The 18127-nt window shown below is 47.7% G+C and overlaps 1 protein-coding gene across 1 annotated transcript in view; it reads right to left on the reverse strand.

The window, feature by feature from the left end:
* Positions 1–704: 704 nt before the first annotated feature.
* Positions 705–18127, reverse strand: part of LOC124720209 (facilitated trehalose transporter Tret1-like) — a 30356-nt gene continuing 12933 nt past the window's right edge. The window contains exons 3-4 of the mRNA XM_047245532.1: positions 5764–6291; positions 705–1268 (exon numbers count right to left, since the gene is read on the reverse strand). Of these exons, the coding sequence (XP_047101488.1) occupies positions 705–1268; positions 5764–6291 (1092 nt within the window). The remainder of the gene's footprint in view (positions 1269–5763; positions 6292–18127) is intronic.

The raw sequence follows: 18127 nt of genomic DNA on the forward strand, positions 1-18127 counted from the left end.
ATTTTACATCTTCAGGTGTGGAAGGGAATTGTATAGGTTTGGAGAGGGGAAGAAAGGGGAGAGGGGATGAGTTATATGGGAACAGTTTAGTTATGTATTCTCAATTCGACTATGGCGACAGTCATTATACAATGGTCAAGCCATTTTATGCTAATTCGGTTGTTCCAGAAGTGTTGGTCCAATAAGGCTCAAAATGGCTCTGAGCAGTATGGGACTCAACATATGAGGTCATCAGTCCCCTAGAACATATAACTACTTAAACCTAACTAACCTAAGGACATCACACACATCCATGCCCGAGGCCGGATTCGAACCTGCAACTGTAGCGGGTCCAATAAGACATACAGGATGGTATGTAAGTGTATGGTACGTATATGGTAACTGCTGTACTTGAGAAAAGTCATGAATCGTGATCTGGAGCACTATTTAAATCAGCTAATGAATGTGATAAAGTCCATGAGCTGGAAACTTGTATCATTTTATGGAAAAAAGGTAGTGGCTCAGTTGGAAGAGCATTACTGGTGGCAGATGAAGGCCTGGGTTCCTGTTGTGGTCCAATAGATTGTTCCAAGTGATCAAGTGAATGTCTGATGTTAGAAAAAGTGAGACCGTGTTACTACCATTCGCTGATTCGTGTACGAATGTGGGTTCATCCAGAGGAATGGTGATCACTGTAACATCCAGATTTGTCGAGGTGAGGAGGCTCATCTGCAGGTGCAGGACAAACTCCATACTCGGGCCCCGCCAGACAGCTGCCTCTGCACCTCCTCCAGCGACCGGTCCTTCGTCTCGGGAACCACGAAGAACACGAACAGGGCGCCGGCGACTGCCACGGAGCCGAAGATCCAGAAGGTTCCCTGGACGCCGACGGCGGAGCTGAGCTCGCTGAAGAAGGTGGTGACCAGGAAGGAGAAGGTCCAGCTGACGAGGCAGCAGAGGGAGCCCGCAAAGGCGCGCACCTCGGGGGCGTACAGCTCTCCGAGCAGCACCCAGGTGACGGGCCCCAGCCCCAGCGAGAAGGCCACCACGAACAGGCAGAGGCTGGCGAGGGGCAGCCAGTCCAGGCCCTCGGCCTCGCCACTGGAGTCCAGCTGGAAGTAGGCTCCCAGGAGCAGAGCGCACAGCCCCACCACTGCGGCGGACGCCACGAGCAGCGGCCTGCGCCCCGTGCGGTCCACCACCAGTGACGCCACCAGCGTCGCCACCACCTGCATGGCGCCCACCACCACGGCAGACGTATCTGCCTCCAGGGCTCCGCCCGACGCCCTCTGCGACACCGACATTTCGAAACGTCTCAGGTCCCTGCTTTTGGAAGGCAATGTAGATAACAGAAACAGTAAGGCGGGTAGCACACTGGGATGCAGTCGACAAAGGGTAGGGCAGGGCAGCATGTGCCCACTTCTACGTGGGCCGCGCTGTGGTTCAATAGTTCAAATGGCTCTGAGCACTATGGGACTTAACATCTGTGGTCATCAGTCCCCTAGAACTTAGAACTACTTAAACCTAACTAACCTAAGGACATCACACACATCTATGCCCAAGGCAGGATTCGAACCTGTGACTGTAGCAGTCGCGCAGTTCCGGACTGAGCACCTAGAACCGCTAGACCACCGCGGCCGGCGCTGTGTCTAGGACACAGTTCACTGTGCGAGCACCACACGGGCCCACTCACACAGATGGTGTCTCAGAATGATGATGGTGAAGGTGAAGGTGATGGAGAAATATTGATACAAGGGCAAATCAAACAGTATGTTACACTTCCAAGTTCTGGCCATTTATTAAACCACATACACATAGGGAACACAGCTGCGGCAATATGCAATGTAAGTTCAGTTCCCCATATAGTCTCCAACAGACTGTAAACATTCCTCGGAATGAGCAACCAAGTTTTCGATTCCAGATGCGGAGAAATCACCCCCAGCGCAATGTGACCACCTGGATACAGCTGCTTTCACTTCGTCATTGTTTCGGAATCGTCGTCTACCGAGATCGTCTTTCATCTTGCTGAACACATGATAATCGCATGGCACTAGGCCTGGATCACACACTAGAATCGCTCAGCAGTTCTGCAGTACACTGTTTGATCATTGTTATCAAAGTCCCAATTTCCATTGTTTTGAAGAGAAAGACACTCCTGGAGTCATGATATGATCAGTGTTTGGATATCACCTCATGTCATAGCTGGTGGGGATTGAATGAATCCTGGTGGTACAACAGCACTTCAAGGACATCCTCATCTCTTCCCTCTCATGTGACAGTCTCATGTGCCATTTGTCAACAGGACACTGGTCGTTCACACGTGCCAAATTTCTTCATGAAATTTGTGCAGCATGTTGAGGTAATCACATGGCCAGCACGATCCCAAGATCTATTCCCAACAGAAGATGTGTGGAACCACGTTAAATGTCAATTGTCTTAGTGTCGGCATCCAGATATTAAGGGTCAGGTGAAACACTTGTGGGCCAGCTTGCCTCAGAATACGGTATAACTGTTTCATGGCTTCTTCTCAACCAAATAAGCACATACATCCAGGCCACAGGTAGGGTAACGCCGTACTAGTAAGTGGGCTCATACTGTCAATTTCTTTTTCAATTTGAATTGAATTTGAAATAACTGAAGTAACGCCACACATCCTTCCACCCCGTCAAGTTTCTTCGTTTTTTCCTTCCCCTGGGTGTTCGGCTTTTTGTCAGGCAGTGTATTGTTACTATTATTTAAATTCTAGTAATCTGTAGAATGTTAAATGTAGTTGGTTGGTTGGTTGACTTGAGGGGAAGGAACAAAACAGGAAGGTCACGAGTCCCATTGGATTATGGAAGGATGGGGAACCATCCCAGCATTTCCCAAAGAAATTTAGGGAAATCACAGAAAACGTAAATCAGGATGGCCAGAAGCGGGTTTGAACCACCATCCTCCCAAATGCGAATCCAGTGTGCTAACCACTGCGCCACATCACTCGGTATTAAATGTGAGTTTTGCAGTATGTGATATTGGGGAGGAGTGGTGGGGGGGGGGGGGGGGATATGGTGAGAAACCAACACCAGAACTGAACTGTGGATCTGTTGTTGCAGTCTTCCACACTATGCTGCCCCAAATTCGAAGCTGCACAGCAACAAAGTTACATAATTAATTTTTCATTTGTTCATAGTTACATATCTCTTGTTCTGATTGAAATGCCTCCACCACAGTACCACAGCATGCTGTTAGATGAGCCAAAATAAAATGGCGCTGCCGATTGCCAGATTTGAGATTGGTGGGGTTCATTACTTTCCTGCATTAGTAGGTTAACAATGTGACAACAATCGATGGTGAATTGGTAGAAGCGTACACCAACAGTAAACCACCATATGAGATGTGGTTAGCTGGGAGGAATGCTTTTAGTGCTGCAAAAAAAAAAAAAAAAAAAAAAAAAAAAGCTGAATGAGAAAGAACTATATCTGTGTGATGGAGAAGAAAGTGGAAGAGTGGTGGAGGCACCAATGTTCGGAGACCAGGGGTATCACTGTCAATCTGATAGTGAGAAATGTCAGAATTAGTCACAGATCAGTTTTCAGTATCTTGGATGGCACATTGGGCACGGCAAAGGCCGCCACCCAATGGTTTCCTGACTGCTTATGCCCATTGTAAAGCCCACCAAATTGATGCAGCTGTGAAGATGCAGCAACTCTCTCAGGCCAGTCCAGAGGACTTCTTTAGCTGCCTGATCTCCATGGCCGAAGTACTGGGTGTATTACAGGGACACTGAGACAAAAGAGCAAAGCAAGAAGATGTGCATTCATCACTATCAGAAAACTCGAAAACTCAACCAACATTGGAGAAGCTGATGATGTGTGTGTTCATGACTGCTACAGTGTGGTTGGTCTACTAGCAATTATACTCGTAAGTGTAAATCAGTCACAGGAGCATACAACTGAAATCTCTTGCAAGGTTATGGGAGGTTGTGATGATGAAGTGTAGCGAGAAGCTGTCCAACTTGGTGCCACTGGTCGATGAAAATGCGCAGTCTGTAGGATTCTGTGACCGTTGTCACTGAAGTTGAAATCTGCTGAGTTGTTAGGCCACATCATTTTTCTTCGCATGATCGCCGTTTCGACCCTGTTGCTTGGATCTTCCTCAAGATCTTATGCTGCAGATTGTGCTCAGTCTACAACGGACAGTAAAAGATCCTGAAGTAGATCCCAGCAGAGGGGTTGAAATGTCGATCACTCCAAGAAATATGACACGATCAGGCCGGCTGGAGTGGCCGTGTGGTTCTAGGCGCTACAGTCTGGAACCGCGAGACCGCTACGGTCGCAGGTTCGAATCCTGCCTCAGGCATGGACGTGTGTGTGCTGTCCTTAGGTTAGTTAGGTTTAAGTAGTTCTACGTTCTAGGGGATTGATAATCTCATAGGTTGAGTCCCATAGTGCTCAGAGCCATTTGAACCATTTTTTGACACGATCAAACAACCCAGAACATTTTAACTTCAGTGCCCCAGATTGCCCTGGACAGGTCACAGTCACACAGCGTGTCTCTTTGCTGTGCAGAATTTTTCCTCATCTCCCTTATTCTCCTGATACGGCACCCATGGCCTTCTTGCGTATCCAGAACCAGGACACAGTGATCTTCAAGGTGGAATGTTTCTTCAACAGCCAAAATTCAGTCTTGTACAACTAAGTGATGCACTGTTGGGAAAAATGTGTCACATTCACGGGTGAATATGAAGGGATAGATAACAATACAAGCAATGTTCATGACCACAGCTTCTCAAGGTGCCACAGATGAAATTTTAACCCAATAAGAAGGGGCACTAGATTGTAAAAATAACATTAAAACTAGATTTGTACTCTTGCCCATTATGGCCGCTCTGTGGTCTTTGTGTGGACCCCAGACGATGTTGGGATACCCGGCAATGAACATGTTGACAGCCTGGCCAAACAGGCCACCAGTAAACCATCTCTGGACATTGGCCTCCCGGAGACTGATTTGCGAGCGATGTTACGCCGCAAAGTTTTCCAACTTTGGGACACTGAATGGCGCAACCTGACCACGCCAAACAACCTCCGTCCTATCAAGGAGACGACGAGTGTGTGGCGGTCATCCATGCGGGTCTCTCGCAAGGAGTCCGTTGTCCTGTGCCAGCTGCGCATTGGGCACACAGGGGTGACGCACGGCCACTTATTGCGCCGTGAGGACCCACCTCTATGTCGGTGCGGATCCGCTTTGACGGTGGTCCACATTTTGTTGGAGTGTCCCCTTTTAGCTGTGCTCAGGCAGACGTTAGCGCTACCTGACACGCCCCCTGCCCTTTTAACAAATGACACTGTCATGGCAGGCTTAGTTCTGCGTTTTATTCAGGCAGGGGGTTTTTATCACGTAATCTGAGTGTTAGTTATGTCTTTTTTGTTTTGAGTCTGGCCTTTGGCCTACGATTATAGACTGGGTTTTCGAGTGTTTCTCGGTGTTTGGCTTTTCCTTTATTATCTCTATGGTCAGTCAACCACTGTCACACTCTGTGTGATTTTATTTCGTTTTGTCTGGTCTCTGTGTATGTCTTTCTTGTCTTGTGTCGTCTGTCGTCTTTTCCATAGTCGTTTTTATTCTCTGTGGGTGTTTTCAGTTTTGGACCAAGGGACCGATGACCGTAGCAGTCTGGTCCCTTTAATCCCACAAACCAACTAAGCTAGATTTGTACTAGTGAGGACTATCTTAGATGGCGCATTCTCTTGGCCAAACGTCCCTCACTGTGAATCGTCACGAGAGTCGCTGGCAGCTTTTGCTCACCAGGAAGATATCGGACGCGTAGAAAAGCACAGCATTGATGCCACAGAGCTGGAAGCACGTGACGAGCCCCAGCCCCGCGACGATTCCCCGACCGGCAGCAGGGGTGCTCAGCCCCTCCCGGAGGGACCCGGACCTCCCGTTCCCGGAGTCCTCCTCCAGAGCCGCCCTCGCCTCGGCCAGCTCCGCCTCCACGTCCCAGCGCGGTCCCCTCAGCCAGCGGAGGGTCGCCCGGGCCTCGTCCTCCTGGCCACCCTGCAGCAGGTAGGGGGGAGTCTCGGGCACCAGCGAGAGTGCCACCAGGAAGACCGCGGGCACCACGGCGCAGCCCACGGAGGTCCAGAACAGGCCGGTCACCGCACCCAGCACGTAGACGTAGAGGGTGCCGACGGTGAGCAGCAGCTGGAAGTAGCCGCACAGTGCTCCCCGGACTTCCTTCTGGGCCACCTCGGCGATGTACACCGGCGCCAGCACGTTGAAGGCTCCGCCCGCAGCTCCGGTCAGCAGGCGGCCCACGCACAGCAATGCCAGCTGCGGATAGAGGTTCCCCATGTAATCTTACAGGTATGTCTGGACTCACAATTGGTCACCCCTTCAAATGAGAACACTAATTGAGCGGAACAATATAGATGATTTAAAAGACATCAGCAGCCACTTTGTTGTTCTTGTTGGTCTCCAATTTATACTCTCTGGTCATAAGAACCGAGTCAGTCCTATGTAATGCGGAATTCACCACTAGATATCAACAGAGGTGGGCCCCTACAGTATAAAACGGGGTGAGGAGTATTGTGTTGTCAGCAGAGAAGCAATAATTTTCACGTGATTTTTCAAACCACTTCAGGGAATCCAGCCAGATAATATTTACAGCGACCACCTATAATTATGTGATCAAAAATATCCGGACACCTGACTGAAAATTACTTACAAGTTCAGGGCGCCCTCCATCGGTTCAAATGGCTCTGAGCACTATGGGACTTTAAGCTCTGAGGTCATCAGTCACCTAGAACTTAGAACTACTTAAACCTAACTATCTTAAAGACATCACATACATCCATGCCCGAAGCAGGATTCGAACTTGCGACCGCAGCAGTCACGTGGTTCTGGACTGAAGTGCGTAGAACCGCTCGACCACAATGGCCGGCCCCTCCATCTGTAATGCTGGAATTCAATATGGTGTTGACCCACCCTTAGCCTTGATGACAGCTTCCACTCCCACAGGTCTATGGTCAATCAGGTGCTCGAAGGTTTCATGGGGAATGGTAGCTGAGTCTTCATGGAGTGCTGCATTGAGGAGAAGTATTGATGTCAGTTGGTGAGGCCTGGCACAAAATCGGCGTTCGAAAACATCCCAAGGGTGTCCAGTAGGATTCTGGTCAGGATTCTGTGCAGGCCATCCCATTACAAGGATGTTATCATCGTGTGACCACTCCGCCACAGGCCGTGAATCATGAATGTGTGGTCGATGGTGTTGAAAGATGTAATCGCCATCCCCGAATTGCTCTTCAACAGTGGGAAGCAAGAAGGCGCTTAAAACATCAGTGTAGGCCTGTGCTGTGATAGTGCCACGCGAAACAACAAGGGGTGCAAGCCCCTCAATGAGAAAGACGACCACACCATAACACCATCACCTCCGAATTTTATTGTTGGCAGATGATGTTCATTGGGCATTCGCCATACTCACAAACCTCCCATTGGATCGCCACATTGTGCACCGTGATTCATCACTCCACACGACGTTTTTCCACTGTTCAACCGTCCAATGTTTATGCTCTTTACACCAAGCGAGGCATTGTTTGGCGTTTATCAATGTCATGTATGGCTTATGAGTAGCTGCTCGACCATGAAATCCAAGTTTTGTAAACCCCCACCTAACTGTCATTGTACTTTGGGTGGATCCTGATGCAGTTTGGAATTCCTGTGTGATGGTCTGGATTGATGTCTGCCTATTACACATTACGACCCTCTTCAACTGCCGGCGGACTCTGTCAGTCAACAGATGAGGTCGGCCTGTATGCTTTGTGCTGTACGTGTCCCTTTAAGTTTCCACCTCACTGTCACATCGGACGTTTAGGAGTGTGGAAGTCTTGCATACAGACGTTTGACCCAAGTGATATCCAGTCACCTGACCACATTCGAAGTCCACGAGTTCCGTGAAGCGCCCCATTCTGCTCTCTCACGATGTCTAACGACAAACTGAGGTCGCTGATACGGAGTACCTGGCAGTAGGTGGCAGCACAATGCAACTAATATGAAAAACGTATGTTTCTGGGTTGGTCAGATACTTTTGATAGTGTATTTCGGCTGGAGTATACCCCGTCATTTTCAAGGCACAAACTGCAACAGACAGGCGATGTGCAAGCAAATTTAAAAGCTCAGTTCTCGGAGTAATTCTGGAATGATAACACACACACAAACACACACACACACACACACACACACACACACACACACACACACACTGTCCACTAGTGCCACCAAGGATGACCAAAGTGAGAGGCATCGACAGTAAAAGACTAAGAACTAGCAAGTGAGGTAACATTGTCTTAGGTTAGTGGTGTTTAACGTCCCGTCGACAACGAGGCCATTAGAGACGGAGCGCAAGCTCGGGTTAGGGAAGGATGGGGAAGGAAATCGGCCGTGCCCTTTCAAAGGAACCATCCCGGCATTTGCCTGAATCGATTTAGGGAAATCACGGAAAACCTAAATCAGGATGGCTGGAGACGGGATTGAACCGTCGTCCTCCCGAATGCGAGTCCAGTGTGCTAACCACTGCGCCACCTCGCTCGGTGAGGTAACATTGTCCTTCTGTTTTCTGACACGGGAAAGAGCAGGATTGCAAGCAGATTTTAAACAAAAACCTGCATCCCTGTTTCCAACGCTGCTCGTTACATTAATCTCAACAGCTCCCATAATAACACTGTCCCGTTATCTCGGTATTGTTATGTAACATAGGGTGACCAGTATCCAAACAATGTTCAGCAGTAGCAGATGTAGAATGAGATTTTCACTCCGCAGCGGAGGGTGCGCTGATATGAAACTTCCTGGCAGATTAAAACTGTGTGCCGGACCGACACTCGAACTCGGGACCCGAGTTCGAATCTCGGTCCGGCACACAGTTTTAATCTGCCAGCAAGTTTCATATCAGCACACACTCCGCTGCAGAGTGAAAATCTCATTCTTGAAACATCCCCCAGGCTGTGGCTAAGCCATGTCTCTGCAATATCCTTTCTTTCAGGAGTGCTAGTTCTGCAAGGTTCGCAGGAGAGCTTCTGTAAAGTTTGGAAGGTAGGAGACGAGGTACTGGCAGAAGTAAAGCTGTGAGGACTGGGCGTGAGTCGCGCTTGGGTAGCTCAGTTGGTAGAGCACTTGCCTGCGAAAGGCAAAGGTCCCGAGTTCGAGTCTCGGTCCGACACACAGTTTTAATCTGCCAGGAAGTTTCAGTAGCAGATCTAGGTTTGACCAATATATGCCAAGCTGCAGTTACAAGGAATCCTATATACAACCGTCTTAGGCAGACCAACCCAAAAACACTCTAATTTGAGATGGAGGTCTGAAAACACATTTCACATCGTATTTCCGTAAAATACGACCGATCTTGTTGGAAATTCTTCTTGCGTAAGGCAAACTTGAGGACAATATTATGGAAATGGAAGAGGATGTAGATGAAGATGAAATGGGAGATATGATACTGCGTGAAGAGTTTGACAGAGCACTGAAAGACCTGAGTCGAAACAAAGCCCCCGGAGTAGACAATATTCCATTGGAACTACTGACGGCCGTGGGAGAGCCAGTCCTGGCAAAACTCTACCATCTGGTGAGGAAGATGTATGAGACAGGCGAAATACCCTCAGACTTCAAGAAGAATATAATAATTCCAATCCCAAAGAAAGCAGGTGTTGACAGATGTGAAAATTACAGAACTATCAGCTTAATAAGTCACAGCTGCAAAATACTAACACGAATTCTTTACAGACGAATGGAAAAACTAGTAGAAGCCAACCTCGGGGAAGATCAGTTTGGATTCCGTAGAAACACTGGAACACGTGAGGCAATACTGACCTTACGACTTATCTTAGAAGAAAGATTAAGGAAAGGCAAACCTACGTTTCTAGCATTTGTAGACTTAGAGAAAGCTTTTGACAATGTTGACTGGAATACTCTCTTTCAAATTCTAAAGGTGGCAGGGGTAAAATACAGGGAGCGAAAGGCTATTTACAATTTGTACAGAAACCAGATGGCAGTTATAAGAGTCGAGGGACATGAAAGGGAAGCAGTGGTTGGGAAGAAAGTGAGACAGGGTTGTAGCCTCTCCCCGATGTTGTTCAATCTGTATATTGAGCAAGCAGTAAAGGAAACAAAAGAAAATTTCGGAGTAGGTATTAAAATCCATGGAGAAGAAATAAAAACTTTGAGGTTCGCCGATGACATTGTAATTCTGTCAGAGACAGCAAAGGACTTGGAAGAGCAGTTGAATGGAATGGACAGTGTCTTGAAAGGAGGATATAAGATGAACATCAACAAAAGCAAAACAAGGATAATGGAATGTAGTCTAATTAAGTCGGGTGATGCTGAGGGAATTAGATTAGGAAATGAGGCACTTAAAGTAGTAAAGGAGTTTTGCTATTTGGGGAGCAAAATAACTGATGATGGTCGAAGTAGAGAGGATATAAAATGTAGGCTGGCAATGGCAAGGAAAGCGTTTCTGAAGAAGAGAAATTTGTTAACATCCAGTATTGATTTAAGTGTCAGGAAGTCATTTCTGAAAGTATTCGTATGGAGTGTAGCCATGTATGGAAGTGAAACATGGACGATAAATAGTTTGGACAAGAAGAGAATAGAAGCTTTCGAAATGTGGTGCTACAGAAGAATGCTGAAGATTAGATGGGTAGATCACATAACTAATGAGGAATTATTGAATAGGATTGGGGAGAAGAGAAGTTTGTGGCACAACTTGACGAGAAGAAGGGATCGGTTGGTAGGACATGCTCTGAGGCATCAAGGGATCACCAATTTAGTATTGGAGGGCAGCGTGGAGGGTAAAAATCGTAGAGGGAGACCAAGAGATGAATACACTAAGCAGATTCAGAAGGATGTAGGTTGCAGTAGGTACTGGGAGATGAAAAAGCGTGCACAGGATAGAGTAGCATGGAGAGCTGCATCAAACCAGTCTCAGGACTGAAGAGCACAACAACAAGGCAAAAAGGCAGTAGACTCAGTATTATCATCAGTGACCCGATGCACTGTTGGTCGATAGCGCAACGCACGTTCAATCTATCACTATAACCATTCTGACGGAATGTAGTTTGAAGATGGGCCAGCTCAGTTGGCAAAGTGTCAGTGCCGGAAATGACATGTGCCCTGTGTACCAAGGTACGGAGTACCCCTTCAAATTGAGCTGGATTGTGACAAATATCAGCCTGTGAATAGAAGTCAGTGTGAGTGCGTTTCCGGTAAACTACATTTCCCAATGATCTATTAATCTTACTCCTAATCAAAACGTGAAGAAAGGGAAGGCAACCATCCTCTTCCACCTCCATCATAAAACGAGTGTTCGGGTGGATCGAGTTCAGATGTTCTAGAAAGGTTTTCAAATTCTCCGTACCATGAGACCAAACAACAAAAGTATCATCAACATATATGAAGAAACAGGCGGGTTTGAAAGGCGCTGACTCCAATGCACGTTGCTCGAGGTCTTCCATAAACAAATTTGCAATCACAGGAGACAACGGGCTACCCATAGCACCTCCATCTGTCTGCTCGTAATGCTGGTCACTGAATAAAAAGTACCGTAAGCGGATGTCAACAAATGTCGAAAGACATTAGTTAATTCAACACCAAACCTAAACTCAATTAACCGCAACGAATCAGACAGAGGAACACGAGTGAACAGAGAGACCACATCAAAACTTACTAGAATATCAGTCATTGAAGTGCATTCGCTCCAAACGACATAAGAAATCATCTGAGTTCCTGATACTTGTAAACAGGGATGGAGATTTTTGTTTATGGTATGTAACAATACCGAGATATTGGCATGCAAGTCCAGCTATTGGGACAGTGTTATTAAGGAAGCTGTTGAGATTAAATTAGCGAGCAACCTTGTAAACAGGGATGGAGGCTTTTGTTTGAACTCTGCTATGAATCCTGCCCTCTTCCAAGTCAAAAAACAGAGGGACAAAGTCAATGTTACCTCACCTGCTAGTTCGTAGTCTTTCACTATCGATACCTCTGGCTTTGGTCATCCTTGTGGCACTAGTGTTCAGCGTCTGTGTGTGTGTGTGTGTGTGTGTGTGTGTGTGTGTGTGTAATCTTTCCTGAATTGCTCCAGGAAACGAGGCTTTAAATTTGCCCGTACATCGCCTGTCCGTTGCAGTTTGTGCCTTGAAAATGGCGGGGAGTACCCCTGCTGAGATATCGGCGGTCGCTGTAAATATTACCTGGCTGAATTGCCATAAGTAGTTTGAAAATTGTATAGATCAGGAGAAAATCAGGTCTCACAGATTACATCAGAAATCAGTGACTTCAAATGTGGACTACTCATTGGATATCCCCTGAGTGACAATCATCAGGAACGTTCCAGGCCCTCTAAAGCTACCCTAGTCGACTGTTGGTGACGTTGTTGTGAAGTGGAAATGTGAAGGGACAGCCACGACTAAACCGAGACCAGAACAGACCTCGTGTACTGAAGGAGAGAAACCGTCGTGCATTGTGAAGATCGACTGTTAAGAGAGGACGGAATCTCCAGTGAGTACCAAAGTTCTACCAGCAGTTCGGCTTGCACAGTGATTGTGCAAAAAGGCGTTAAGAATCATGTGGTACAATAGTCGAGCCGGTCTTCAATTAGTAAGCGGCGCTCGAGACGGTGTAAAAAGCGATGGCACTGCACAGTGTATGACTGTATACACGTGGTTTGGAGTGACGAGGAAGGCTGTACCGTGTACCAATCCGGTGGAAGGATTTGTGTCTCTCGAATGCCTTGAGAATGTTGCCCGCCATAAAGTGTAATACCAGCAGTGAAGTATGGAGAAGACGGTGTTACGGAATCTTTCGTGTCTAGGGCGTGGTTTCCTTATTGTACTTGCAGAGGCATACAAACATGTTTTACAGGATTTTTCACTGCATACAGTAGAGGAACATTTGGGAGATGATGATTGTATAAGGACGACACTGTCCCGTTTTTACGACAGCATCTTTAAGGGGACATTGTACGTGAAATTTGTTGAAATTTGACATTTTCTGTTTTCTACTCCATAATGTACTTTGGAGTTTCCTGAACATTTCGGTACATAATACATTAAAATCAGACAATTGTGGGACCTTCAAATAGTATTTTGAATGTTGACGTGTGACTGTCAAATTTCGCGGTTACGCATATACTGGCACAGTTGAGCAGTCATATCTTGGGAACTACACCGTCTAGAAGGCTGTGAATTGCTCTGTTCTGTGCCTACTGCTACGTCTCAGACGTTCGCATTAATAATAAACAAATCAGTCCTTTGTTTCTGATACTAATTTTCGTTCAAAGTAGTGTCGTGTCTGATTGCAAGTCAATAAAATGTGCTGGAAAAGTAGCAGACAAAGTAATTGATGAATTACAGCAATATTATGCGAAGACCATTAGAGATAACTATGACAATTTAGAGAAGATGAAAAGAGCTGTGTGGAGCACTTTCTTTTATCGAATATCAACCGATGAAAAGCCATGTCATGCTTTGTGTCCACCTCCACAAAACACTTGGTGTAAATATAGGCAAGCTGAATTTTCTGACACCCTGCATGAATTTACACATAAAAATTCTCTTCCTTCAGCAGTAATGGAGGCAATCAAAGATATTTACAGAGATTTGGCAAATCCTGAGCTACTAAACAAATCTTTACATAGGAAGACCCAGAATGTAAATGAGTCTTTCAATTATGTTGTGTGGCGGCATGTGCGTAAAAATGTATTTGTTGGCTTTGTGACTCTAAAGTTAGCAGTGCCTCAAGCTGAAATAACTTTTAATGGTGGGAAATATGAAAGAATTAAGGTTCTGGAGAAGTTAGGGGTAAGATTGGGACAGAACACAGCTAAAGGACTGCAGGAAGTGGATGAGCTTCATGTACGTGAAGCAGAGTTAGCTGCTCAGCAAATGACAAAAGAAACCAGAAAGAAGAGGAGGAGGCAAGCACTGGGCTGTTGTGACACTGAAGAAGACACAGGCTATGGGCCAGGGCAATTCTAGAGCATAAAAGACGCAGAAATGTAAGTCAGTATAAGAATTTGTAATAAAAAAGTTTTAAACCTCAATATCTCTGAACTACATTCTTTTGCAATAAATAACCCATTTTCTAAAAAAGTACTCATGGTAGAGGCATGAAATTTTCACAGCATGCCAAGAGTGATATTCAACACATATGGAACTAGAATGATTAAAATATCCTAAGTTGTTTTGTTTTTGTTCATTTATTTACAAAATCTGTCAAAAAATGAGCGTTTGAAAAAAAAAGAGGACATGCCCCACAATACAATTTTAGTAATAATTCTAGTCCAGTATATCTAGAAAAGTGCATTCAATAATTATGGAAAACTGTAAGTTTGTCTCTTAAAGAGTTTCCACGATAATGGGTCACAAAATTAGATAAAATTTAACATTGGCAGCAAAGGAGAAACTGGGTGATCAAAAAGTCAATATAAATTTGAAAACTGAATAAATCACGGAATAATGTAGATGGAGAAGTACAAATTGGCACACATGCATGGAATGACATGGGTTTTATTAGAGCCAAAAAAATACAAAAGTTCAAAAAATGTCCGACAGATGGCGCTTCATCTGGTCAGAATAGCAATGATTAGCATAACAAAGTAAGACAAAGCAACGATTATGTTCTTTACAGCAAATGCTCAATATGTCCACCATCATTCCTCAACAATAGCTCTAGTCGAGGAATAATGTTGTGAACAGCACTGAAAAGCATGTCCGGAGTTACGGCGAGGCATTGGCGTCGGATGTTGTCTTTCAGCATCCCTAGAGATGTCGGTCGATCACGATACACTTGCGACTTCAGGTAACCCCAAAGCCAATAATCGCAGGGACTGAGGTCTGGGAACCTGGGAGGCCAAGCACGACGAAAGTGGCGGCTGAGCACACGATCATCACCAAACGTCGCGCGCAAGAGAGCTTTCACGCGTCTAGCAGTATGGGATGGAGCGCTATCCTGCATAAACATCGTACGTTCCAGCAGGTGTTTATCAGCCACGCTGGGGATGATGCGGTTGTGTAACATATTGGCGTACCTCTCACCCTTCACTGTAGCAGTTACAAAACCAGAATCACGCATTTCCTCGAAGAAAAAAGGCCCGATAACGGTAGATGTGGTAAATACAACCCATACCGTGACTTTTTCGTCGTGCAATGGAGTTTCCACGACAGTTTTAGGATTTTAGGTAGCCCAAATTCTGCAGTTGTGGGCGTTGACAGACCCTCGGAGCGTGAAATGAGCTTCATCGGTCCACAACACATTACTCAACCAATCGTCATCTTCCGCCATGTTTTGAAACGCCCACACCGCAAATGCCCTCCGCTTCACTAAATCGCCAGGTAACAGTTCACGATTCCGATGGATTTTGTACGGATAGCATCGGAGGGTGCGCCTAAGTGCCAACCAAACAGTAGTGTATGGAAAGCCAGTGCGACGTGCGACTGCACGAGCGCTGACTTCTCCGTGCATAGACGAACCCGCTACAGTATCCATTTCTTCCTGAACTGTCTCAGCAGCATTACGCCTTGTGCTCGGTCGGCCACTATGGGGTCTATCGTGTAAACAACCCGTGGCTTCAAACTTCGAAATCATTCTCGCCACAGCTGCATTTGTCAACGGACCTTTACCTGTTCCAATCCCCTTCCTATGGCGATAGGATCGTAACGCTGAACTAGCACATTCCCCATTCTGATAATACAGCTTCAGTAAAGCCGCCTTTTCAGGTAACGTCAACATGCTGCGACTGCTGGCGCATCTGATTCTCTCTCTTTTTTTTTTTTTTTTTACTTTATTGTAATTTTGAAACCTGTACAACAGGCAGGCTGTCAGCAGCACACTACGCTGCTCTTCAGCCATAGAAGACACAAGCAGCAAAAACAGGGAGAAGACACAGAAGTCACAGAGCGGTGGGCAATAAAACAGGAGACACATAGAGACAATCACGGAGCCGGTCACACTCGTCGATAATCCACACTGCTAGCTGATGAGACGACGCACAACCACTGAAGATGATGATGGCACTGGTGAACGAGGGAGGGGACGGTGAACACTAAACACGAAACACGAAACACACAAAACACTGATGGCGGCGACCTCCGCCGCGCGAATGTCCACGTAACGTGTGCGAGTCCGGGGACCTGCCAAGAGGGGTAGAAGGGGTAGGTGGGGGAGAGGGGAGAAAAAGGATGCCAATGGCTGAGGAGTCGGGGGCAGGAGGAGAGGAACAGGGGAGGGGAGGCCCGGGGGAGGAGGGGGGGAGAAAAGGAGGAGGGAGGGAAAAGGGAGAGGAGGGAGGGAGGGTGCCCGGAGGAATAAGTACAGGAGGAGGGTGGGAGGATCAAAGTTGGTAGGAGGGGTAGATGGAAGGGAGGAGGGCATCATCAGGGAGGGGGAGCTGGCGGAAGCCACCTTGGGAGAGGGTAAGGAGGGTGGAGAGATGGAGACCGGGTGGGACGTGCGAATACAGGCGCGGCAGCGGGCGGGGGTGGGAGAGGATCGGGGAGACGAGCGGGTGAGGAGGATCGAGTTTGCGGGAGGTGTACAGGATCCGTATCCTCTCAAGGAAAAGGAGGAGGTGGGGGAAGGGGATGAGATCGTAGAGGATCCGCGTGGGGGAGGGGAGACGGATGCGATAGGCGAGGCGGAGAGCATGGCGTTCAAGGATTTGGAGGGATTTATAAAAGGTAGGGGGAGCGGAGATCCATGCTGGATGGGCATAACAAAGGATGGGGCGGATGAGGGATTTATATGTGTGGAGGATGGTGGAGGGGTCCAGACCCCACGTACGGCCGGAAAGGAGCTTGAGGAGACGGAGGCGGGAACGTGCCTTGGCTTGGATTGTCTGGAGATGGGGAGTCCAGGAGAGGCGACGGTCGAGGGTGACGCCAAGGTACTTAAGGGTGGGAGTGAGGGCGATGGGACGGCCATAGACGGTGAGATAGAAATCAAGGAGGCGGAAGGAAGGGGTGGTTTTGCCTACAATGATCGCCTGGGTTTTGGAAGGATTGACCTTGAGCAACCACTGGTTGCACCAAGCGGTGAACCGGTCAAGATGGGATTGGAGAAGGCGTTGGGAGCGCTGTAGGGTGGGGGCAAGGGCAAGGAAGGCGGTGTCATCGGCAAACTGGAGAAGGTGGACGGGGGGTGATGGCGGCGGCATGTCCGCCGTGTACAACAGGTACAGAAGGGGGGAGAGGACGGAGCCTTGGGGCACACCGGCGGAGGGGAAAAAGGTGTAGGAATCGGTGTTATGGATGGTGACATAGGAAGGACGGCGGGAGAGAAAGGAGCCGATCAGACGGACGTAGTTGATGGGAAGGGCGAAGGTTTGGAGCTTGACGAGGAGACCGGAATGCCATACGCGGTCATATGCACGTTCGAGGTCCAGGGAGAGGAAGATTGCGGAGCGACGGGAATTTAGCTGTTCGGAAAGGAGATGAGTGAGGTGAAGGAGAAGGTCGTCGGAAGAGAAGGACGGCCGAAAGCCACACTGGGTGACGGGAAGGAGGCGGTGCTGGCGGAGATGCTGGTGGATGCGACGGGTGAGGATAGATTCCAGGACCTTGCTGAAGACCGAGGTAAGGCTGATGGGACGGTAGGAAGAGACGGCGGACGGCGGTTTGCCAGGTTTAAGGAACATGAGGATACGGGAGGTTTTCCACAGGTCGGGGTAGTAACCGGTGGACAGGACTACATTGTAGAGCCTGGCCAGGGTGGAGAGGAAAGAGACAGGAGCTTCACGAAGGTGACACGATCGTGACCAGGAGCGGTGTTGCGTTTGGTGCGGAGTGTAACAATGAGATCCTGTGTAGTGATAGGGGCATTGAGTTCCGTGTGTGTAATGTTGTCCAAGTACTGGAAACCAGGAGCGAGGGGAGGGACAGAGGTGTCAGTTCGATCGCGGATATCCGGGAAGAGGGAGTAATCAAACTGGGGATCGTCGGGGATGGAGAAGACATCGGAGAGGTAGGAGGCAAAGTGATTGGCCTTACTAAGGGTGTCAGGGAAGGGGCGATCATCGTGGAGAAGAGGATAGTAGGGTGAGGGTTTAGTTCCGGTAAGGCGATGGAAGGCCGACCAGAACGTGGACGAGTTGATTGGTAGGGTGGCATTTAAACGGGTGCAAGTC

Source organism: Schistocerca piceifrons, chromosome 11 (genome assembly GCF_021461385.2).
Source record: "Schistocerca piceifrons isolate TAMUIC-IGC-003096 chromosome 11, iqSchPice1.1, whole genome shotgun sequence".
In the NCBI taxonomy this organism is placed as follows: Eukaryota; Metazoa; Arthropoda; class Insecta; order Orthoptera; family Acrididae; genus Schistocerca; species Schistocerca piceifrons.